This window comes from Lepidochelys olivacea (genome assembly GCF_965140295.1).
Source record: "Lepidochelys olivacea isolate rLepOli2 genome assembly, chromosome: 2".
Lineage (NCBI taxonomy): Eukaryota > Metazoa > Chordata > Testudines > Cheloniidae > Lepidochelys > Lepidochelys olivacea.
In genome coordinates, this window is record NC_140412.1 from 24,454,382 (window position 1) to 24,479,823 (window position 25,442).

At 44.9% G+C, this 25,442-nt stretch overlaps 1 protein-coding gene across 1 annotated transcript in view; it reads left to right on the forward strand.

Annotated features, from left to right (window-relative positions):
* The first annotated feature begins 711 nt into the window (after positions 1-711).
* The window catches only part of SNTB1 (syntrophin beta 1), a 179,735-nt gene continuing 155,004 nt past the window's right edge, over positions 712-25,442 (forward strand). The window contains exon 1 of the mRNA XM_084618237.1: positions 712-2,448. Within this exon, the coding sequence (XP_084474363.1) occupies positions 1,842-2,448 (607 nt within the window). The 5' untranslated portion in view covers positions 712-1,841. The remainder of the gene's footprint in view (positions 2,449-25,442) is intronic.

Here is a 25,442-nt window from a genome sequence, read left to right on the forward strand (position 1 = left end):
TTAGGGGGATGGAACAGCTTCCTTATAAGAGATTAAAAAGACTGAGACGTTCAGCTGAGAAAAGAGACAACTAAAGGGAGATATGATAGAGGAGTATAAAATCATAAATGGCGTGGAGAAAGTGAATAAGGAAGTGTTATTTACTCCTTCTCATAATACAAGAACCAGGGGTCGCCCAATGAAATTAATAGGCAGCAGGTTTAAAACAGACAGAAGGAAGTATTTCTTCACACAATGCACAGTCACCCTGTGGACTCGTTGCCAAAAAGCCCAATTCAAAAAAGAATTAGATAAGTTCATGGAGGATAGGTCCATCGATGGCTATTAGCCAGGATGGTCAGGGATCATGGGTGGCAGGTGACCTGCCAACTCAGGGAGGCTACCCCCCCCCAGCAGGCCTCACCCCTCCTGTCTGAGGCCCCGCCCCTCTCATCTACCTTCTCCCACTGGAGCCCAGAGCCCCCCTTCCCTGTGGCCGCCAGCCCCTAAGCATGGGGTGGGTGGGCTGTGGACCCCCAAGCCTCAGGCATGCGGGCGGCCCCCCCCAGTCCCCAAGTGCCAGGTGGGCGGCACGCAGCCCCCCCCCCCAAGTGGGCAGGTGGGAGGCACATGGTTCCCAGCCCCAGCGCCCCCAGGCTCCTCCGAACACAGGGCAGGTAGCCCACCCTCCAAGCGCTGCGTGGTGTGCCCCAGAGCCCAAGGGCCCCCCAGCACTGGGCAGCCCCAGCCACCCCAAGTCCCAGCCACAGGCCAGCCCTAGCCCCATCCTCAGCCCCATCCCACTTCCCTGAAGAGGAGCAGCCAGCCTGCCTGGGCTGGGGCCAAGGGGGAAAGGAAAGCAGGAGGGAGCCTTTCAGGCAGAGTGTGGACAGGGCCCTGCCCGGACTGTTTGGGGAGGCGCAGCCTACAATACATGCTGCCCATGTCAGGGATGCAACCCCATGCTCTGCGTGTCCCTAAACATTGGCTGCCAGAAGCTGGGACTGGATAACAGGGGATGGATCACTCAATAACTGTCCTGTTCTGCTCATTTCCTCTGAAGCATCTGGCAGCAGACAGGCGACTGGGCCAAATGGTCTGATCCAGTATGGCCAATCTGATGTTCATGTTCTGTCCCCAAACCCTTCTGAGTCTGTGCTATTGTGGTTAGTGACACTGGCTCAGCTGGAGTGGGAGTCCCTTCTTAGCCAGACTGTAAAGGGAAAGACAGGCAAAAGTGGAGAGATCAGGTAAGGGAAGGGACCTAGCCCGCTGTCTTCCAAGATCGGGGGAGGAGAGTGGAGAGACTGCCCCCAGGAAGAAATGGAAGGTAAACGGCCGGGAGCAATGGGGTTGCGAGCGGATTTGGGTAGATTTCAGCTCGCGCTTGGTTCGGGGAGGGCCGTCTACTGACGCATCTGCGCTCGCTGCTGCGAGGTGGGGGTGGAGAGGGATTAAGTGGTGCGCGGAGCAGGTGAGTTGCCCTCCGGGCGCCTCCTGCCATGGACCCTCCTGTAGGCGGGAGGTGGCCGGGAACCTGCAGGAGCTGACGAGGGCCTGCAGCAGGTGGGCTGCTGCCCCGCTTGTGCCTTGCAGGGGGCGCCCCCCCGCCTCCCCTCCACGTGCCGCCCGCAGCAGGTGAGCGGCCGGCGGGCGGGCGGGAGGTGGCGCCCGGGATCAGGTGAGCGGCTGACCGGCTGCCGCCGCCCGGGGCGCCAGGCGAACCGCGGGCTTTGCTCCGCCCCGCCCCGCCGGCGCAGCTGGCGGCGCTCGGGGCGCTCCCGGGGCGCAGCCCTGTCCTGTGCGCGGCGGGCTGCCGGTCGGGCTGTGCAATCACATGGTGCGCTAAGAATGCTCCAAAGATGGCGGTAGCGGCAGCCGGAGCCGGCGGCGGCCGGGCGCAGCAGCGGAGCGGCTGGCTGGAAGTCCTGGTGCGGGACCGCTGGCACAAAGTCCTGGCCAACTTGGCCGACGATGCCCTGGTGCTGAGCTGCGAGGAGCGCGCCGACGGCGCAGCCCACAACGGCGTCGGGGCCAGCGGCAACGGGGCGCCCTGCCGAGGGGCTGCCGCTGGACGCGGGAGCCAGCCGGGCGCCGCTGGCAACCCCGGCGGGGCGGCCGAGCCCGCGGGCAGCGGCGGCAGCCCCAAGGCGGGGGGTGGCCCCGGGGTGCGCACCGCCTTCACCGAGCTCCCCGAGCAAGTGCCCGACGCCATCTCCAACAAGAAGCGGTGCGTGAAGGTGCAGAAGCAGGAGCTGGGCGGGCTGGGCATCAGCATCAAGGGCGGCAAGGAGAACAAGATGCCCATCCTCATCAGCAAGATCTTCAAGGGGCTGGCGGCCGACCAGACCCAGGCCCTCTACGTGGGCGATGCCATCCTGGCCGTGAACGGGACGGACCTGCGGGACGCCACCCACGACGAGGCGGTGCAGGCGCTCAAGCGGGCCGGCAAGGAGGTGCTGCTGGAAGGTAAGGGGTTAAAATGGGCCCGGCAGCTTCCCCCACCCCCCTTTCCCCAGCCGCGCACACCCGCCCTTTCTGCAAGGGGAGGCCAGGGTCGCCCAGCGGGGCAGGTAGGGGATGATCGGGGGGGAAAGACACCGTGACTCCGGTATGCCCCAGCCACTTTCCCTGCACCCGTGAGAGAGACTCGCGGATCAGGGCTTTGCTGGTGCCTAGGGGACAGCGGTAGGTAAGGGGTGACGGAGCCTGCAAAGCTGGGCATTTTTGCTACCTGTTCTCAGGCGTGTTTATGGCGGGGGAGGGAGCTGTCCTCACCGGAGCGCTCAGATCACGAACTCCAGGGCTGTGCTAGTCTGTGACTGGAAAGTAAAGAGTTAATTTGTGTAAAGCAGCGCTGAGATCCCCAGGCGCGCAGCTCAGGACTTTGCAACTCGGTATAAGGAAAGCAGATCGGATCGTACGCTAGCAGAGAGGTTCCAGTCTATGGCTAGGGAACGTTAGGAGTTAATTTGATTTAAGGAACTCCAGGAACCCCAGCTGCAAAGCTGCCGGCTTTGCAAGTTTCTCTGCGTGCACGTTTAAAAAAAAAAAAAGACCAAAAAAAAAAAAAAAAAGAGAGAGAGAGTAGGAAAGCCTCACCAGCCAGATCAGAACACAAACTACACTACAGTGCAAACCCGAGCAGGATATAAAGCAACTGCATGTCTCTGGCCACACAGCTGAAGGATTTGAAACTCTCCAACACTGGGGGAAAGAAGTGTGACAAAACTCCCTGAACCACTGAGATCACACACATTGACTGGGTTAAGTGAAAAGTATCTCGAGGATCGCCAGCCTGGGGCTTTGCAGCCCTTCTTTCTGCAAGGAGAAGTGGTTAGGAAAACCATCCTAAACAGCTGAGATAACACATGACAGGGTGAAGGGGGGGGGAAGCAGACCTCAGATCCACAAGGCGGAGAGTTTGACTACTACTTTCGCTCTGCAAAAGGGGAGAGAAACAAGCAGATCAGATCACACAGAGCTATGCCAACCAGTGTCTTGTGACTTGAAATTATTGAAATTTACCCCTCCCCCAGTTCATAGCAAGGGAGAAAGGGAACAAATCTGACCGAAATTGGCAAATATCTCATTGAAACATTTGCAGGGGGAAAAAAGAGACTTTGATTCCCAAGCAGCAGTGAGATGATCTTTTAGAAGCCACCTTAAAAACTGAATGCAAAAGAAGTGAATCTCACTCTAAATGAGTTAGTTCTGGCACAGAGGATATAAAAGACCAAAAAAGAAGGCAAATGGGGCTGGGGGAAGAGAGATAAAACCAAGAGAGAGGATAAGTTAAAGACCAGAAAAAAAGTTCCATAGATCTCCCCTCTCAAACAAGCCTTGAGTTGAAAGCTTTTTTTTTTAAAAATCTTTTATAAGTGTCTTTTCCTTGAGGTATAATTTAGTTGCTAGACCTGTGAAAAGGTTCAGCAGAAAGAAACTAGTGTGTGTTAAAAAGAAAATGCCCTTGGTGTGTATGTGTGTGTTTGATAAAGTGCTTGTTTGTTTGTACATAAGTTCATTTAACCAGCGGTTCTTGACCTTAGAGTCATTAGCATTTGTGGAATGAGGTGGTGAACCTGCTGCCATTTCATGTCTTCTATCTTAGTTTGAAATGGATTTCCTCAGTCATTTGCAACTTGTCCTCCCTCTGGTTCTACTAAACAACAGTACAATATCTGATGTGCCTCTCTTGAGTCACTGAAGAACTGTAACGCCTCTTGGAGGAGCCGTGGGAACCGGTGCTATGGATTATGGGGTGCATTTGAGGATCAGTTGTAAATAGCTGAATATGGGTTTATGGTATGGAAAGGGGATGAAAATCCTTGGTTTAAAACCACATAGAGTCTGCGGTTAGGTAAAAGACAAGGAAGAAAATTTCATCTGACTCTGGCTGTGAAAGTGAGGAACTGATCAATGTTGCATCTTATAACAACGGGACCACATCACCCAGAAGTAATTGGGTACTTGTTTGTCAGGGTGTTCTTATCTAATTGCCCCTTTTCTTCACCCAGCAGTGAAATAGTTCATGAAGGTCTACTAGGTCAGAGAGCAGAAAGGGAGAGGTTACTGAGGCCAAATTCCATCTTTGGTAAGAGGTTACCTATGTATGGACAGAATCTGACCTTTGGTGTTGTCTAATGATTAACATAGCAAATACTGCATAATTTTCTTAACTATTTTCCCCTATGCATAATACACAAAACTGGACATGCAGAAGCTGTGCAACACTTATAAAAGAGTGGGTGGTGTTCCCTATAGGAGCAAAGACCAGGCAGTTTGACCAGGGATCAGTCTGCTCCTGTGCCCCTCCATCCCCCATTTTTAAACCCTGTTGCAGCTGCTGCCTTCAGCTCTTTCCTCCTTTGAAGTGAATGCTGATGCCTTATTTCTGCAATAGAGTAGTACTCATCATTCAGTGGTGTATTTTAATAGTCACTCCAATGGATGACTGATGATGAAATACTTACATTGGGCCAGGTCCACTGGAGAAGCTGAAATCAGAATCTACCATAGTGTTTCCCAGAACCTGCTATTCAGTTGACAGGGAATCTACGAAGGAAAGGCTGCTTAAAACAAGAGAGCTAGTTTCCCACTTTGCAGATCACTCTTCAGTGATGCCATTTAAAACAGTCCTTTTATGGCTGAACAAAGGAAGTTCAAAGGTTCTTTAAACTTTTTGTTTTTTAAAGAGGCTGACACAGCTGGACTGTTCCTGCTTGCCTATTGCAGTCGATGGGGGTTTTGCTGTTGCCTGCGGTGGGAACAAGCTTATGCCCCTATATGATTTACTTACAGTGCCCTAGCCCTAGCCTCCTAGAGAGCTCGGTATTAAAAACCATGAGCTTTGCAGGAAAAAACACACAGGTGTGCAAGAGACAATCCTCCAGGAATTCTCCCCCATTAAAAACAATTGGCAGGGCAGAGGAACATTGCCAGCTGCTGTGCTAACACATGAGTTCTTGTGTCATGATACGTTATGCTTATATTGTTGGGGAAATAATGGAATTTACTCATGCCTGTTGGGCAACAACATCTGAAGGGGCAAGTTCAGTGCAATGGAGTTATAAGGGCCTGATCCTGAAAGATGCTGGCTGCGTTCCCAATTTAAGTGGGTGAGGCTTGAAGGCACCCAGCACCTCACAGTAGAGGGGCCCTCATTTTGTATGGTATCCTCCATAGAAACACTATGCCAAAATGCTTGACCAGCTAAATGATGTATTGACAAAGTGAGAGTCAAATTGTGGCACATGCCAGCACAGAGAACTCAGGCAATGGAAGGCACCCCCTTATCCCCCGTGCTTGCCACTTGCATTGCAGGTACTAACATGAGAGAGAGCTGCATATATGGGGCGAGCTGCTGCTTCCCCTCCTACATGGGTGGGTGTGGGGAATGGGGGTGCAATAGGGATGAGCCTTAACTCTAACCCCTTCTCCCCAACTGCATCAGCCAATGTATTGGAGCTGGTGCAAGGGGATGTAATCTGCACCAGTATAGGGATAGCTCAGCTTATTTCTGCTCCTTGGGCAACAGAACGATGCCCTGCGCCTTGCTATGGCTTGTGGCACACCCACAATCTCTAACCCCTTTAACATGAAAGCAAAGCAAGACCAGTTTAGAGTGTATATTTCAAGAAAGACGTTTGTGTAACCTGCTGATCAGCATGTGCTGTGTCCCCCTCAGTGCCTGATCCCCAGAGGATGAGTCTGTTACAGAAATTTGAAAACAGAAAGTAATTGAGGCAGCGAGGATGCTGTTTCGGGACTTTAGGTGGAAGGGGCTCACACCCAGTTGCTTTAAAGAAGCTTGGAAAAAGGAAGGGGAGCTGTCCCTGAAGGAGGGGGGAGAACTGTAGGGAATGCTGCCAGGTAGAAGAGGGACAGCTCCCCTGTCATCTTCCCTGAGGAGGGGGAGATGTGCTTCCTTCCGAGCCCCCTTACTTTAGTCCCTGCTTAGACCCACAACAGGAAAATCATGTGATGGGGGAAGGGAGCAGGCTGGTAAGCAGAGGGAGTGGGGATAGCACTGGAGCTGAGGTTGGATTGTCATCCTCCAGTTTGTGTTTAACCATATATGCACTTAGCTGCTGTTTAGATGGGAGACGAGAATATCTCTTTATAAAATGTGAACTGTTTACCTATGGGCCTGGAATGCTGCCCAAATTACACTAATAGCTACTGCTTAAAAAATGTGTGTGTATAATTTATATTTTCCCTCCAGTTCTATTAAACTTGGTCCCCTCACAGCAGACACCACAGAAAACCTAGTGATCTCCGAGATTGTGCAATGCGACGTACTTATGTTCAAGTAGATAGATACCTTGTTTTTTGAATCACAAGAGTATTAAAAAGCATCTAAGAGTGATCGCTACATCATGGCACTTTCTGTAGGTACTAACAGGCCAAACAGATTGTGTTGTACAGATTCCCTTTTTATGTTCCTACAATAAAGTTAAAAAACAAAACATAATTTGTGCTGGTTTCAGGCGGGATTGCCTCTGCCCGCTAATTCACTGGTCTGAGGTAGAGGAAAATAATCTAACCAATGTATCTGTTTATGTCAGAAGGATTCGGATACACCTCTGAACCATATCACTTTCTAACATGCTGATATGGAGATGGACATGATGGAGGTGAGCAAGCAGCAGAGCATTAAACACAGAATGGATCTTCATAGGGGTTCTTAAAGTTTGTATGTATTTCACTCAGCATTTTTTGTGATTCTCAATTAGACTAGAATAATAGTCATATAGGAGCAATTTTCTGCTTATTAGAGTAAATGGAAGCATATTGTTGCTCTGTACTATGATACGGTGTAATATTTCCCCAGCGGTATTTATATACAGTACTTCTAGGAGTTGAAAATACTGACATCATATACATTTAAAGTGTGAACTAAAGCAACGTGTGAAAAACAACTACTATAATAAATTTCCCTTTTCTTAATCTTCTCTTGAAAAAGAAAAATAATTCAACCCTTATAAAACAGCAGTCTACTTCACATAAAGCAAAATGGCCAAAGGCTACTTGTTGGCTACTGAAAAACTGTTCTCACTTACCTATGTTGCCATGTGTTTCCTACAGCAGTGCCCTGGCAACAAGTTACTTTTAGGGGATCGCAAAAGACATTACTTGTGAAACAATGCCCATCTCCTGCAAGAATGTGAAAATAGTAAGAGAGATATAGGGCACAAAATATGTCCTTGCTGACCTATATATTACACTGTAGCCACTAACTAAATCTATGTATGCTTTGGCCCCGGGAACGTAGAGCTAAAATTGAGATTGCTACTCACATGTATTGTTCCTCACTGATAAACCTACTCCTTATACCTACAGCAAATATGTAAAATAGTCTAATCACTTCCTTTTATACCAGCAAATATCTAATTGAACAAATGCCTCTGTTATCATCTAGAAGCTGGATCGTGCTTAATGGGTGTCCTCGATATCTTTTAAACACCTTTATTTGAATATCAAATCACAAGGTAAAGAAGAAAGTTATATAATCTTAGTCTCAGTTACACCACTTCCAAGGACTGTGCGATAATCTGAGTCCTGATAATTACGTTTGACTGAAAATTATGGTAAAGGTTTTGAAGCTTAGTTTTGAATTGAGAGGGAACACTTTAATCTAATCGATGATCTATAAAGGGGGTTGATTCTGAAGAAATGGGTCCTGGATAGATATAGAGGGTGAGAAACTAGGGCTGTAGCCTGTTAAGTTTTAGTCTCTGGAAAACGTGATATACTTTTGGTTTATTTATAACCATAACCATTTCTGTTTCCATTATTCTTACTCAGCACTCACTTGAATCTGTGAATCTTTGCTCTTTGTTAATGGATTTATATTTGTTTTCACCATAGATTACAGTGCTGTGTGACGGGATGGATCACTTGATGATTACCTGTTCTGTTCATTCCCTCTGGGGAGCCTGGTGTTGGCCGCTGTCGGAGGACAGGATGCTGGGCTGGATGGACCTTTGGTCTGGCCCAGTGTGGCTGTTCTTATGTTATAAAGGACCTGATCCTGAGAAGTAACCTTCCAGCTTTGTGTACACTGTCTGTTTGGGGACAGCTTACCTGCTAATTAGTGTGAATGTCGAGTGACGGGTTGGACACTACAGGGAGATGCTTCTGGGTAGTTCGGGGACTAGGGTACACAAAGTATTAACTTGCAAGGCAAAATAAAGGTTGGCAGGATCTTGAGAAGTTTGCTGTGGGGGCAGGGAACTGATACACAGTTTAGCACCAACATGTCTCTTGTGCTGAGCCAGGAGGTAACATGGTGGCCTATGGTTGTGGATGCCCTGAGGAAGTGTCACAAGTAGATAAAGAAGATTGGTAGATGTAATTTATTTGGACATTTAAAAAACTTTTCACCAGAGGGTATTAAGGAAACTCTGTAGTCATGCAGGGAGAGAGAAGGTGTTGTCATGGATTGGAAACTGGCTAAGAGACACAACAAAGAGTGAGGGACCAATAATCAGTTCTCAGCAGTGCCCCAAAGTTCTGTACTGAGTGGGGAAGTGGTCTACAGTTCTGTCCAAGGGCTGGTATCTAATCTGTTTACCAGAGAGCAGGAAATGGGATGAACAGTGCATATGAAAAAATTCCAGAGACAAAATTATTCAAGGCTGGAGAGGCTTTCGAGTAACTCAGAAGGAACACACAGCCAGGTCATGTCAGCTGTGAGAATCTGTTGGCAGGATTAATGGCTGCTGCCCTTTGCACAGCTCCTCCCTGCCCCTCACCCAGCATTTGGGGCTGTGGATCACGCTGTGTGTTGGGCCCTGAGTCATATACCTACTGCTCCCCATCCGTTTCACAGTCTTGTGTAGGTGCCTTCTGCAGAGCACTGTTCCTTGGCAACTCAGAGTGCCTCTGCATGGGTCTCTGTGGCTTGGCCTCCATGCCTAGTGGAAAGGTGATATTTCCACTGCATTTTGTGCCTTGTGTGCCTGTGAAGAGGGGAGTTTATTGGAATGAGGGTGCCCAGCATCTTGCAGGATCACGGAGCATAGCAGCACAATATAATAAATTGGGACACAAAGTAACTTCTCCAACAGCACCTGCAGGGGGAATTGAGTAATTACTGAGTTGAAGTTGGTCAACTACATTCTGATTACTTCAAATTTAAATCTGGCCAAAACAGAAGTGTTAGCAAGCTTGTCTACAAGGAGGTATAACTTTTTTCATTTAAACATTGATGCATATCACCTATAATCCAATGCATCAAATGGAACAACAAAACTGCCTGAAATATCGGCATAAAGGTATCAAGGATGGCATCAACTCATCAATCATCTGGGATTGTCCATGTGAGTGACTATATGTATTTTATGAGTTTTGTTTTGCTATGGAGTTTTAGCTGTGAAGTCTATTCTCCCTTATCTCGTAGAATGCAATTAAGCATATACTTTGTGAACAGGTCCCTCAGGTTTGCTTTGCACACAGAGTTCGGATTGATGTTCTGTTCGTTACATTGCTGTATTCTTTTTAAAGTTAATGAAATCAAGAAGCCTAATTTTTGGCTAACTGTCTGGCAAGCTAGATTTACTAGCCGCTGCTGTACACTTTCATTTTGGTCTGTTTAATTATTCTGTCTACAATTCCAAGTACTGAAAGGGTTAAGTAATCTCTAAATTTGTACTTGGATAGGGCACTGCACCGTATGTCACATCTGAAGTCATATATCTGTATTGTAGCACTTGAGTAAGATGTAGTTCTTAATTGTAAGGAAATGAGCCAGAACAGTAGACGGGAGAGACTGTCTCTGATTTGAAATGATTAACATACAGTATACTCCTGATTAAAATGTTATGTAGCCTTTTGCTGAGCTACTGGAGGTTACTATATTGGCAGAACTAATAAAGCCCAATCCAAAATAGGGCTTTGAATACATTTTTTATTTCCTCATAGTTTAGGGACATTTTATGTGTTGTTTTTATTAAAGTTAAGCACAGTAATAATAATTTCAATAATAATAATAATAAAGTCAGACCTTACTTCTGGAAACACTAATACACATGAGTAACTTTGTTCTTGTTAGTAGGTTTTTGTTCACATCAAAGGCCCCAACTAGTGTAATTAAGGTTGCTTATTGAAGAAATGCCCAATAGTAGGATTGGGTCCTAGGAGAGCAGTATTTCTCCCCTTCCACCTGCCACTTGTTTTAATTCTCCATTTTAAAGCATATTCAGTGTTTGAACATCAGAATATAAAACCTTTAGAAAAAAAAAGTAGGGTCCAAATTTTCTGCTGGTGTAAAAGGGTTCTGTTGACTTCAGTGGAGTTTTGATTGTTTACACCAGCAAAAAATTTGACCCTACAGTTTGTGGGTCATACTCATGAGGCGGATATTTCAGTCAGACCTATGTCTCTTTTAAGAGTAATGTGACATTTAAATAAGTTTATTGCTCTGTTGTTGTTAGTGTGTTCAGTGGTACAAAAGCAATTTTCACTTTATACCATTAATGTAATGAATACTTGTGAATATTGATCAGTAGGTGAGAGAGATATTTGATGAGATTTGGTTAATTAAGATAATCAGAACTGTTTTATCTGCTAACTGACATTGGGTTTGATTCTACAAGGTTCTGAAGTTGAGGGGTCAAATTCATTGCTGGTGCAATTTTCTTCTTTTTATTGGAGTAAAAGTAAAGTGAATTTGGTATTCAAGGTATTCAGGAGGGATTTAGCATAACCCACTCTAACTATGTGGTACTTTGCCTTCCTCTTCTAGTGGCTAGGTCACACAGAGACATTTGAGTCTGCTACTGCCTCTCAGTGGATGGTCCTGGTGTTTTAGCTTGAGTAATAGGGACTCATGTTTTACATCCAGAGAGAGGTCCCAGGTTCAGTCACTGCAAAAAGTCCCTCTCCCCAGCCTGGGTGGTGTCTATTTTCTTCCACTGGCGTCAATAGCAAAAGTCTCATTGACTTCAGTGGGAGCAGGATTGAGGCCTTAAAGGGAATAACAAGTAGGTAATGGAAAATGCTGTTGCAGACCTGATTCCTCATAGTGGGCTACATCCTGTTTGCTTTATTCATGCAAAACTCCCATTTGCTTGAAACTCCCGGGGGGGGGGGGGAATTTAACACCTGGACTTAATGAGTATTTTGCATGAATAAGATGAGCAAGCTTTGTTTTCAACACTGCTGCTGCTTGAACTAATTGAGTTTTATTCGTTCATTCCCCCCCTAATCTGAGGGGGGTTGTGTAAAGTTTTAACTTGCTGTGCCTTTCCAAAGAACGTTTTATCCTCTCTAAATGTCCACTGCTCTTACCTCATTCGTACCAGCTAATCTTACACAATTACTGATTTTCCTGGTATGTGTGACATTTATCCAGGATGCATAGTGGTGGTGGTGGGGTCCTCCTCAGAACCAGTAACAGAAGAGCACATTCCTGGAGGATATGTATATAATAGGCAACTTAAAACTTATTTCCGTGGTGAACCTTATTTCAGTGTTGAGGGCAGTGCTGGCCCATTTTTCCCTCCTACCCCAGCAGAGTAGTGATTTCTGTGTATTCTGCCACTAGAGGTCTCATCCAGGGTCTATAGCAGCAGAATTCAGCTGACTTTAACTCTCTGAAAACAAACATGTCTTCCTAACTGTATTTACATGAGTAGAACTAGAAAGGGTATCAACTGAAAACCAGAATGAACTGGTTAATTGTATACTCCTCATGAAGCATCCAGACGTAATTACTGCAGTTTGCGAAAGTTAAGTTCATGTAGCACATTTCTAAACAGAAGAGTCTGGATATTGCCAAGTAAATGGCCTGACAAAATGTTAACACAACTCCAGTTCTTTAAACAACTGAAGTAGTGTTGAGCATGCTGTCAGGAGAGAGAGCAAAACAACATAAAGCTTGCCTACAAAACTTCTGCTGGTATTATAGAGGCTGCTGCTAATCCATTGTTTCTGCCATGCAGTCCTTAGCCACTTCAGGGACACTTCCTCATACTGGCTAGAGAAGAGCCTGCATTGTAAGTCCAGTTTCCTGTGTTAGAAACTGAATGGCAAGTACTGAAGGTCACCAAGAACTTCAGTCTTCTAGCTCTGGAGAGAGGTGTCCAGCCAAAAAAAGCATTGGAAAAATACAGGATCCTCATGTGGTAAAAATGCTAGTGAAAGCAATTACGTTAAAATCTGTTCACAATCCATTCACAAATAGCTGTCTGGGTAAGTAAATTGTGCCCATATGTTTCATGGGGGTAGGCCATAAAGGAAACATATAAGGAACAAATTATTGATGTTTCCACTTCACATACAATAAAATCAACCTTCAAAGACCTGATTAAGGAAAGGCTATAAATACAGATTCTAAAAAGATCATTTACAAAGATTCCTAAAACTCAAAAATGGTTCAAAGTCCATTACATTTTCCTTTCACCACCTGTTATGCTTGTAGTTTAAAAAAGGTGTAGAATGGACTGTCAAAATAGCAGAATTAATCCGTAAAGCCTAGATGAAATAAATACGGGGCCTGAACATATGGCAATCCTCATCCCACCAAAACAGAGCAAACTCCTGCTGAGATTTGCTTGTGTGAGGAACACTGGATCAGGGCCATTGTAGGTTAATTGAAATGTCTGGTTTTGCTATTTAAAACCTGCAAGATCATCATATTTTCATGAGAACATAGTTTTACATACTAATAGGACTTGTCAGAAACCCCACATTTTTCTAGTAAAAAGGTTTCTGGAAAAAATAAATACCACTTTGAAATGTTTTGACTGGGAAAAATTCCACGGTCTCCATGGGATTTTTTATTTCATTTTGATTTGAAATGACATTTCTATTTTTTTTTAAAGTGGATTAGTTTCAAAATGTCAATTCAAAATGAAAAGATTTATTTTGAATTTTCTGATCAGAAAATCAAAACATTTTCTTAATTGACATTTTCCTTGTGGAAATGTTGATAAAGTGACATTTTCAAATGGGAAAACTATTTGGCCAGAAGATGTTGGACATCTCTACACAGTAGTTCTGAAATAACGAGTATCATAATTATGTAGTTCATTATATACCCAAGCATCTGTATTTTTTATAACTTTCCGACAAAGCTTTTGGACATGTTATCCCTCTTAACTGGTTTCTGTTCTGTTCCCTATTACATAGTAGAATCTGGTAGAATCTCCTTCCTTAGAGGTTTTTAAGGTCAGGCTTGACAAAGCCCTGGCTGGGATGGTTTAACTGGGAATTGGTCCTGCTTCGAGCAGGGGGTTGGACTAGATGACCTTCTGGGGTCCCTTCCAACCCTGATATTCTATGATTCTATGATATACCTTCATGCATTTTATGGTGCTGTGGTGTGGTATTGGGGTTGTATTGTCCTGAGCTGAGATGGCTGCATTACTAATGAGTAGTGAAGCTGTGAATGACATACTACGAAATAAGAAAAGGAGGACTTGTGGCACCTTAGAGACTAACCAATTTATTTGAGCATGAGCTTTCGTGAGCTACAGCTCACTTCATCACGAAAGCTTATGCTCAAATAAATTGGTTAGTCTCTAAGATGCCACAAGTACTCCTTTTCTTTTTGCGAATACAGACTAACATGGCTGTTACTCTGAAACCTGTCATACTACGAAATGTGAGTTCTCATAAAATCTTTATACTTTGCCACGGTGTGTCCCTCATGTGTTGCCTGTTTTACAGGAAACTGTTTTACAAATCTATGATGAAAATTTTAATTTTTCAAATTGGTATTTTTCAGATACTCTTACCTGTAAGATGGTAAGTTTCCTTAATACCAGGATATTCACAGCAAAGACCTGAAGAAACAGAGAAATTTTAAATAAATTTCTGAAGCCTCTAAAAATTGCCAAGTACCTTTTCTATGCACAACTTTTCAACTACTCCTTGTTACAGCTGCAACTTCAGTTCTGCTTCACCTGGAGTCATAACACCTTTAACTTTTGTTTTATTAAAGACTTACATGTAGAGGTATCTATTCTAGCTAATTAGGGAGAAGGGTTCACAGACTTACAGAAGATGAGCTTCTTGTGGAGGGACTTGAGGCAATAGTACTTCATTCTTTTCTTCCCTCTTTCTCTGTTCATCAACGCACAAATTTAGTAGGGTGAAAAACACACACGTATATATATTGTGTGTTAAGTGGAGTTTACGGAGGTGAAGGAAGATTTGATGTGGTTATATCCTGACTTTATTAGTCTATTGTTCATGTGACCCTGATTCTGTGATGAACTCTATATGGGTAAACCCCACTCCCTGATGGAGCCTGACTGACTTCCTCAGGACTGTATGAGCACAAGGATCTACTTGCGCAAAGCTTATTGCAGGATCGTGTCCTAGGGGAGCAAGCTGCCTTCCAGTTTCTGTATCCTCTGGTAGTAAAGCTATTCTACCTCCTATTGAAGAGAGAGTTTCTGCTTTCCAGAATTTTTTTTAAGAAGAAAATAGATAATAGAATAGACATGACACCAGTTCAGCCTCTGAGCTCATTTCTGTGCTGGTCATTGATAGTTCTTTAAACACTAGTTACTTCTTAACCTAATGTTCAGTGTTAACCAAAGAGAGTGAATTATTCATACAATCAGTTATGGGTTGGAATTTGGGTCTATGACCGGCACCACAGAGTCAGGGCTATGGCCCCAGCTTTGGAACAGTCTCTAAGAGGGACTCCTCCAGTGTACTAGACCCCTTAGGGGTTTCACTGTTCCTCTAGGCTCAGCCACCTGGCTTCACCGCCTCTCTAGACTGGACTTCTGGGTCTGTGGTGCTGCTGCTTCAAACTATGAAACTCCATTCAGCAAGTCCAGCTGAGACAGACCCCTGATGAGATTTGTATCCTTTTTAGGGATCAACGCACCTCTCCAAGCATTTGCAGTTACACTCGCACTGTGTTGTCAAAACAGTAGGGTTTATTAGTTATCTGGAACACAGCAAAGGAAGTCCTTAGGTTAGCATAGAGGAATGAAGGTTAAAGCGTAGTCCACTCTGGTTTGCTCAGAGCCCAGCCAAGCTGTAGTGAATCCCATAGTTCAAGCTCCATCTCCCTCCCTCCATCTGACCTTCTTTGTCAGACTCCCAGGTGTGCCTGCCTGCTTCCTGCAGCCCACACTCAACCCCCACCTCTCCAGTTCTTTGCTCCAGAGATGGGAGGGGTGGGGCAATCTATGGTCATAGTTTTCTAGGTGTCAATGACCAGGCAGTTGGATCTGTCATTATATTCTCTTGATATGGGACAGGGAGGTGAGGCACCATTCACACCTGTCTCTTAACTTGTCCCAATCGTCCTTTTCCATCCACTAGGTCAGAGGTTCTCAACCTTTTTCTTTCTGAGGCCCCGCCACAACTTGCTATTAAAAACTCCAGGGGCCCAGTAGGGGAAGGGGGGGGTGGGGATTCAGGCATAGGTATAGTTTGACTTCTGTTGTGGGTGGACAGGGGTCAGCGGGGCTTGAGCTAGCTCCGCACGGCGGAGTCCATGGAGGGAGCACCACCTCCACCCTCTGACTCACCTCAACAGGCCACCTGCCTGTCTGGGTTGGGTTGGGGGAGGGGTGGCAAAGTTGGGGGGCTCAGCTCAAAAAGTTTGAAAACAGCACAGGGGGCAGGGAGAAGGGTGGCTCGGGGCTGTGTGCAGGCAGGGTAGCTCAGGGTATAGGGAGAGGGGTAGCTAGGGTCTTTATTTAGGCACAGGGGTAGCTCCGTGCAGGGAGGGCGGTAGCTAGGGGCTGTATGTGGGCAGAGGGGTAGCTCAGGGTGCAGAGAGAGGAGTAGCTAGGGGCTGTATGCAGGCAGGGGGGTAGCTCAAGGTGCAGGGAGGGGGTAGCTCTGTGCAGGGATGGGGGTAGCTAGTGGCTGTGTGTCTGGAGGGCTCCCCTGTGATCCCTGTTCCCCGAGGGCTCTGCCAGCCATGGAGCTGGGTCTCCCTTCCCAGGCGGCTCTTACTAGCTGTGTGAGCAAAGGGTCTGGGAGCTGAGGGGCAGCTTCAACCCCCTGCACCAGCAGGAGACGAGGGAACGCCGTGGCTGCCTGCTCCATGGCACCAGCCAGAGCAGCAGCTGTTCTATGCTGCCTGACTCTGGCTTCCTGCCTCTGACCTGGCCAGGGGGTGGGGAGAGAAGTAGCTGTGTGTGTGTGGGGAGGGGGGGCGGAGGTGGAGCTGCCCCAGGACTGCCCTTCCTTTGCACTATAGTTTTGGGAGGGGGAAACACCCTCGTGACCCCTGACTCTGCCCATGGGCTCAAGGCTTCTGCCCCACTGGGGCTCAGGGCTCTGGAATTCAGCCCAGCTGCTTCCAGCTTCAACTTGGTGGGGGGTGCAGGGGTTTGGGGCTTCAACCCTGTGATTCCTGACTTCAGCCCTGCAGGAGGTGCTGGGGCTTGGGCTCTGGGTTTTAATTGCGGGGCCCTGTGGCCCCCCTGAAAGTGTTCGCAGACCCCCTGTTGAGAACCGCTGCACTAGGTAACTGCAGCATACACAGGGCAACTGAAGCACACATAGGCTTCATAAAAATATTACAAAAAATTCCCACTTTGTCACGGTACCTTTATAAAGCAAAGTGATTTGACTTGCACTGAAATCCTAGACTCCAGATATAGTTATTAATGATGGGAAAATCTCAGAAGGGATAGAGTCCAGATTCAGATGAGTATCAAAAACGTTGGATGCTTCTTGTATGCGATACGGCAGGAAATGCTCCTTCAAAGGTAGGCAACCTATAGCATGCGCGCCAAAGGCGGCATGCGAGCGGATTTTCAGCGGCACTCACACTGCCCGGGTCCTGGCCACCGGTTCCGGGGGGCTCTGCATTTTAATTTAATTTGAAATGAAACTTCTTAAACATTTTAAAAACCTTATTTACTTTACAGACAGCAATAGTTTAGTTATAGATTATAGACTTATAGAAAGAGCCCTTCTAAAAACATTAAAATGTATTACTGGCACGCGAAACCTTAAATCCGAGTGAGTAAATGAAGACTTGGCCCACCACTTCTGAAAGGTTGCCGCCCCCTGTGCTACATGAACAGGTTTCCAAGCAGCATTTCATCACTTTCTTCTTCTGGCCCAGAAGAAGCACTGGAACAGTAGAGAGACACAAAAATAAAATATTATATTGGGGATAGGGAGAAATAGCCACAGGAGTTTTTGTTTTGGTTGTCTGTTTTGTTTCTTTTTTTTTTTTTGAAACGCCAAAATTTTAGTTTCTGGTTTGGTTTGGTTTTGGGGAGTCATATTTCCTCCAAATAGTCATGGCTAGCAGAAATTCATGTTCCCTGTATAGCAGTAGATATACTAGATACCCATGTGCTCTCCCTAGGATACAATCAGGAGAAATTGTGGACAGTTCTGCAAGAAAAATTCTGGTTTTCCGATCAGGCCAACTTTAGTGTCTTCTGGAGGGTTTCAGAGTAACAGCCGTGTTAGTCTGTATTCGCAAAAAGAAAAGGAGTCCTAGTGGCACCTTAGAGACTAGCCAATTTATTTGAGCATAAGCTTTCGTGAGCTACAGCTCACTCCGATGAAGTGAGCTGTAGCTCACGAAAGCTTATGCTCAAATAAATTGGTTAGTCTCTAAGGTGCCACTAGTACTCCTTTTCTTTCTGGCGGGTTGTACTTCAAGATGTAAGATTACAGGGCAGACAATCCGTTCTAGAAGCCCCTTCACTGTGGAGATTGCATTTGACTCATCTCTGGTTTCCAGTGAACTGCAAACTTGCTGCTATGTGACTGTCACAAACATAAGTCAGTCTGCCTTTCTGTGTATTGATTATAACATTCGGTAATGTTAAAAACAGCCAGATGCTTCTCAGGCTGATTATCAAAATAGTCTTGTACAAGAAACTGCATTTACAGCTAAATAAACAATTGCATGAGTGAAGTGTTAAACTTGATGATTTCCTCCTGTTAAATGCTTTGTACACCTCCCTGGAACTGCACAGACATTCACTAGCGTTGAGTGGTATCCTAAGACAGGGAGAGCTCTCGTCGTTTGGTGATGTCCTTTTGGCTAAATGCCAGAGTTGACATGCTTCTTTATCTTGTTTCTTTTAGAGTTGCAATGCTGCCACCTACAATTAAAAGAGGGACTTAACCATAAAGTAGAGAATTAAAATATGTTTAATTTTAACATATATATAATCACTGTTTATCGTAAACCCCTATGCTGCTAGTACAGCTGAAGTCTGTTTCTTTGCCTAGTCCCTGGTCTTGCAAAACACTTACACACTTGAGTAACTTTACGCACCCTGAGTAGACTCATATATTTCAGTGGAATTTATTACGTGTGTAGAGTTACTCACGTGGGGAAGTGTTTGCGGGATCAGGCCCAGATTTTGTTTTTCCTCTGTGTGCACATGAGTTCATTCAACTGTCTAAAATGTCTCACTTTTGGAGAAACCGATGGTGAATAATACTCTAACAAGCCCAAGGTGAGAATAAAAAGTATTAAGCTTTTTCATTAACATTCCTGCTCCCTTCTTTCCCTTTCCATCCAAGTATACCAAAACCAAACAAGCAAATAAAAGGTATGTGCCAGTGGAAAAGTAACATCAGAAAACAAAATGTAGAAACTTCAAACTTGTTTCAAAACAAGAGCAGTATTGCAGAATGTACGAATTTAGACTCAGATCCTACAAACTTATGCATATGAGTTTCCCCACAGTATCCAATTGGGTTACGTATGTTTGATGAAGGGGGTCTAATGGTTAAAAATCTGTTATGTCATTACAATTTTTTTGAAAAATGTGAGATCAGCTATATTTTAACTCTGTCAGTATAAAATTTGTGATCCAGAGCTGCCCAGAAGAACAAGTCTGAAACAAAATGGCTTTGTTTATACAGTACACAAACAGAATTATGTTACTGGCCTTCTTTCATGGGAATTGGGAAAAATGGATTCTAAACCGAAGCAGTAACATGTTTGTGGTTTGCCCATCATAAAAGGGATACAAGTGTCTTTTCCCTCAATCAGCTTAAAAATGCTCCTGAGTGAACTATCCACCAAGTAATTAATCTGAGTAAATGTATATTAGCCAAAGTTTAACATAAGCCATAAAATACCTCAGCTGTGTCACAAGACTGTACAGGGCACTTTAATTACTAAGATTTTGCTCTCTGATTAGAGACTCAGAATTGGTTCCCTGAATTTGATTGCTGTTTTATGGAAGACTGGCTTATAGAGCAGCAGCACTGTGTTGCCTTGCAAAGCTGCTTTTGTTTGTTCCAAACTTTTTCCTTGCACAGTTTTGCTCTTTTGCAATGATTTAGTGGAAATACCTCCTTAATGAATCCCAGGTATTGGGGTGGGGGAGCAGGAAGGTACACACCAGTGCTTCCATATGATGGGCAATGGGGTAATTCAACCTCCCTCATATACGGAAAGTAAACAAACAAATCTGAGTTGTTTGGTCTCTGTTTTGAACCTAATTCTGAAAATGGCTAGCTGGACTTTGAACTCCGGTCTGGTTTTTGTTCCACACAAGATGCTATTGTTATGCCAATGTACGAGAAGAGAATCAGGCAGATTGTGTTCATTGTTGGATGTTTGGAAAGAGAAATAAATTTAGAAGCAACATAAGAGAAGAATATGGAGCAGGGAACGTAGCTCAGAAGTAGAAAGCCCAGTCATCCTCCCACTGCATTCAATGTCAAATCTGCTATTGATGTCAATAGGAGCAGTACTGGGCCTTTTTTTTTTTTTTTTTTTTTTACAGTGCTTCGAAAATGTAAAGTGCTCAGTATTTTAATTCATGTTATTCAGGGGTGCCCAGATTTGGCCCCATTAAGAGCCACATAGACCACTTGTCAGGAACCCAAGAGCAGCACATAATTTGTATAAAATGACACAGATTACAGCCACTCATATCTTTAATGATAGGGAGTTGAGGCCTGTGCTGCCAGGTTCTTTGGCAATTTTTCATCTGCGTATCACACTCTGGACACCTCTGAATTACAGCATATCTCAGCTGCACTTGGGAGAAGCAGGAGGAAACCGCCTACAACTTGCTGATACTGAGAAACATTCTTCAGTGCCTTTGCATCAGGTGGAATTCCTGGAATCCTCCCCTAGCGCTGTATATCTTCACGATTTTAGTTGGCATGTAGCAAATTGGGGACAGTATGCAAGTTGAAGCAGTCTGTAATAAAGTGTGGAATGTTTGCACTGGGGACAGTGCTTTTATTGCTCTGTGTACTAAGGGGGTACCACTGTCTGACTAAATGTTTCCTGATTGTGCCATGGATCTTCCACCCTAAGAAAACAGCACATGGCCGATAGAGTAATCAGAGTTGGTGCACAGGAGCACACTTATAGCAGGATCTAGCCTCAAGGGCTTTTTTTTTTTTTTTTTTAAATTGCATCACTCAACTGAAGAAGTAGTCCGATGTGAGGGGAACCTAACAATGGTTGCCCAGTAAAATAGAGAGCACTATCAAGTGTCTACTGACACTAATTAGAAAGCTGATGCTTAAGAGGCTTTGTGCTGGAGCCAAAGCCCATTATTTTCACACACACCCCCTCCCAAATTCAGGGGTTTGTTCCAAAGACTACCTTCTTCCACTGGCCTGTCATTGCAGATTGAGCTAGACTCCAGTAAACCAAGTTAAGTGAAGTTGCGTGATTCATGGCCTTTAAATTTTGTTAGCTTTACAAAAAATCCTGATTGTGATATTTTTGATATTTGTGCTTTTGAGGGAGGGGTGGTGGAAGAAAGCACTCAAGGTCCTTTGGTATTCAGGGTGTGGATGACATTCTGAGCATTCACAGTGTGGCATGGCTGTGTCCTGTTACTGGGTCTCCAGCATACATCCCATGTGCTGTAAGAATTTTGTAGCTGATTTCATGTGTAGCAGCTTATTTGGTTTTCTAATAGTTTGTTCTGTGGTGGAGTCTCAGGAGGAGGAAAAATGGCCAGCAAATAATTTCCCCACACCAAAGACGGCAGGGAAGCTCCAGGTTTTTTAGCCTGAGGTGTTTCTACTGTTTGTAGTTAATGGGTTGAAGTCAATCAATGGGACTCCTCATAGGTCCATGGTAGTGGATCTTGTAGCTGGATTGTGCATTAAAAGAGTGTGGTATCATTTCTTAATGATTAAATATTTCATTTTGTCAAACACACCAAAAATCCGTCCAAAGAAAGTATAAAATTTGATCTTCTAAGAACAGGCATACCGCTTTTTAACAGCCCCATTATTAGGATATCTGTACTTTAATGCGCAGAAGAACATGCAGCAAGAGAGATCTAATAATATTTTGACTTTTCTGACCTCTTGAGTAACTGTGATACATGCTGTGACAAAGTTCCTGCTCTACCTTGGTGGGTCTTGAGCTTATTGGCGGATTTGCTCGCCTTGGAGCTTCACTCCTCAGCTTGGCCGTTTTTCTGAATTCACAGTCCAGGTCAACTCCTCCTGTGTCTGACCAGGAGGGTTGGGAGGTTTGGGGGGAACCTGGGCCCGCCCTCTACTCCGGGTTCCAGCCCAGGGCCCTGTGGACTACAGCTGTCTAGAATGCCTCCTGGAACAGCTGTGTGACAGCTACAACTCCCTGGGCTACTTCCCCATGGCCTCCTCCCAACACCTTCTTTATCCTCACTATAGGACCTTCCTCCTGATGTCTGATAATGCTTGTACACCTCAGTCCTCCAACAGTCCGCGTTCTCACTCTCAGCTCCCAGTGCCTCGTGCTCCCAGCTCCTCACATGCACACCACAAACTGAAGTGAGCTCCTTTTTAAAACCCAGGTGCCCTGATTAGCCTGCCTTAATTGATTCTAGCAGCTTCTTGATTTGCTGCAGGTGTTCTAATCAGCCTGTCTTAATGGTCTCCAGAAGGTTCCTGATTGTTCTGGAACCGCCCCTGTTACCTTACCTAGGGAAAGGGGACCTACTTAGCCTGCAGCTAATATATCTGGCTTCTGTTACTTTCCTATAGCCATCTGGCCCAACCCTGTCACAATGCACATAGGCACAATGTTTAACATAAGTGCGAACTGGATTCCGTGTGAAATGAAACACTAATCTAGGTTTTGGGCTGCATTCGTAAAAAAAGTCATTTAGACCTCTTTATTAGGGGGAGTTGTTTGAGATGTAGTGTATGTTCTTAAAAGGACAATGTCAAAAACAGTCTTTAGTGCATTTTATTGAAAGAGAGGCTAACTCCTTCCTTTTTATTTTATACATTTAGGTGTTCATTTCTTTGAAAGTTTCCTCTCACTTTTACAGTATTGCCAACCCCAAGTATTCAAACATCATTAGTCAGATTCCCCCCCTTGTTACCCTCCCCCAAGAAAAACTCATGAATTTTTTAAACATAAATTGTGAGTTCTTTTTATTGCCTTCTGGTTTTTGAGCCTTGAGGGTTCACATTTTCAAGCTGCTCTCTGCAACCGTGAGGGCTAAAAACTATTTTTTTTTTTAAGGAAAACTGAAATTCTCACATAATCACCTGACCTCAGGAGCTGGGGTTTAAAGAAAAACACCATATATTGCAAGGCTCATGATAAAATTTTGAGAGATGTCAATGCTTAGCTTAGTCTAAAGAAATATTAAAATAACTATTTATGCAAAGTGTCACAGGATGTGACTGCCCTAGAGTGCCTTCTACCGGCTAAGAGTGGCGTTCCAGGCATTCCCTGCTTCATTTTCCCCTCTCAGGAACCCAGTAACTCCATTTCAGGTCCTCCTGACTCAACAGTATCCTCCTTGGGGCTGGTTTATTATAAAATCTTGTGCAAAATAAGTCCATAACAAAAATCTGAGATAAAAGATTCTTCTGGCTTTCTGGGTTTCTCTGAAGGCCTGCCCGCTGGGCCTTGTTTCCAGTCCTCTTAGGGTGTCCTCTCAGTCACTCTGTCTCGGCTTACAACAGGAGCCCCAGCCTGCTCCTGGAGCTGTGTAATTCAGGTAATTATTGTCCTTTTTAAATCAGCAGGAGCCCCAGCTCTCCTCCGGGAGCAGGGTTGTAATTTAGCTTGCTGTACAGCCTTAGCCAGCTACTACCTCAGTTGGGCCCACTTAATCCTCAGGATCAGAGGGTTTGGCAGCCTGCTTCTGTCTACTCTGCTATGAGAGAGGAGTCAGAATTTATGCTGGTCTCCTTCTCAGCTCATTCCTGATTGGTTGGGGGAGAGGAGAGCCTGGCCCCACCCCCTTGGCAAGGCGGCACCTGCGCCTTTAAAGAAACAGTAACAGAATTTTCTCCCACACACCATTCATTCCTGGAGCCATTTCCTTTCCATCCATATCCCCCTTAGGTCTTTACGAGTTTGAAAGGTCCTATGTAAAGGCCATGCCACGTGGCAGGATGTGCAGACCACCAGGTGTTGCTGCCTTTAAGGGGTAGACTGCATAGCCACATCATGTTTTTAATATTTCCAAATTTCTACCTATTTGGGAATGTCTATGTTGTGGCCAGTCTTTAAAGCTCTTACCATGCTATGCTATCAATACGCATTGGGTGAAATCCCAGCCCCATTGAAGTCAATGGTGAATCTCCCATTGATTCAATGGGGCCAGGATTTTGTCCAATATTTTAAACTATGCTGTTGTCAGGGATCTCGTATGAGAGTGCTAATATTTTAGGTGAGAAGCCTGAATTTCTACTGTGAATTGTCAGCCGTCAGTTAAATGATGCTCCTCATCTGTAATCTGATTCAGTGCACACACAACCCAGGTTTAATATAACCATGTGTTACTGCATAAAACAGTAACATAAAACTTTAATGGAATTCTTCAGAAACTGCCCAGCCTGGACATAACATAGGTTTGTTGTGATAACAGGAAAGATAGGTCTTGTGGTTGACATGCATGATTGGGAGTCAGGAAATCTGAGGGTCTATTCCCAATTCTGTCACTACAGACATCCTGCTGTGCCTCAGTATCCCCATCAGTAAAATGAGGATACTAGCACCTATCTCTTTCAGGTGTTGAGGCTTGATTTGCTAGGGCTGGATGGGCATCTGGCAGTGTGACCTAGGCCCATAGTTGTACTGCTCCAGGAGCTCAGCAGAGACTGACTTGAGATCTAAGGCTTGTCTACACTTGAAAGTTAATATAGTTTAAGATAGGGTGTAAATTTAAAGCACAGTCGGTATTCCAGAATAACCCCATGTATGGACACTCTTTTATTCTGGATTGAGTATGTTCACTTGTGGAGATAATCAGGAATAACTCCATGTATAGAGAGGACCTCAATTACAGTTTGGTCTCTGCCCCAAAGTAGGGGAAGTGATCTGAGCCAGTTCTTTTTCTGGCACTCCTCACTTCCCCCTTGGTTTCGTGTTGCGGGAGGACAAGGGAGGGTTGTTGTGGCCACCGCACAAGAGGGTGAGTATGCTTTACACACACACACACTCTCTCTCTCTGTGCCAGTGCAGGGGAGCTAGGAAATACCTAATACCCCATTACTTTCCTGTACAAGCATGGTATGTGGCTTATGAGTGGGTCCTTAATGTTTGCTAAGTGCTTAGAGATCATCAGAAATCAGATGCTGTGTAAGCGTAAAGTACTTTATCTGACTAACAAGTACTCATCACAGCTTCTCCCTTCAGTTTATAAGAGTGTTCTAGTAAAGACCCCAAACTCCCATTGATTTCAATGGGGCAACAGGATGCTGTACTTAGTTTTATTTTATTTCAGCAGTTGTTTTTTTCCCCTCTGTTGCTTTCGCATGTTATCAAGATATTTGAAGCTTTAAGTCTCAGTCAAGTATAAGCATGATGCCATACCCAGAATCTTGATATCTGGTATTAGCAGATGGCTAGATAGTGCATATTACAACTATACAAATTGTTAGAATATAATAAAAAGTAGTGCAAATCGTCCTTTATTTAGGTTTTTTTTTTTTTTTTTTTTTTTTTTGCTGTGACATTGTTGGCAAACAGTTGAAGAACCCTTGTGAGTTCTTCCTAAAACTTTCCAGAATGCATCTTGGGCCCCGACCCTACAGAACACTCGTGAACAAAAGGGTTGGCCGGC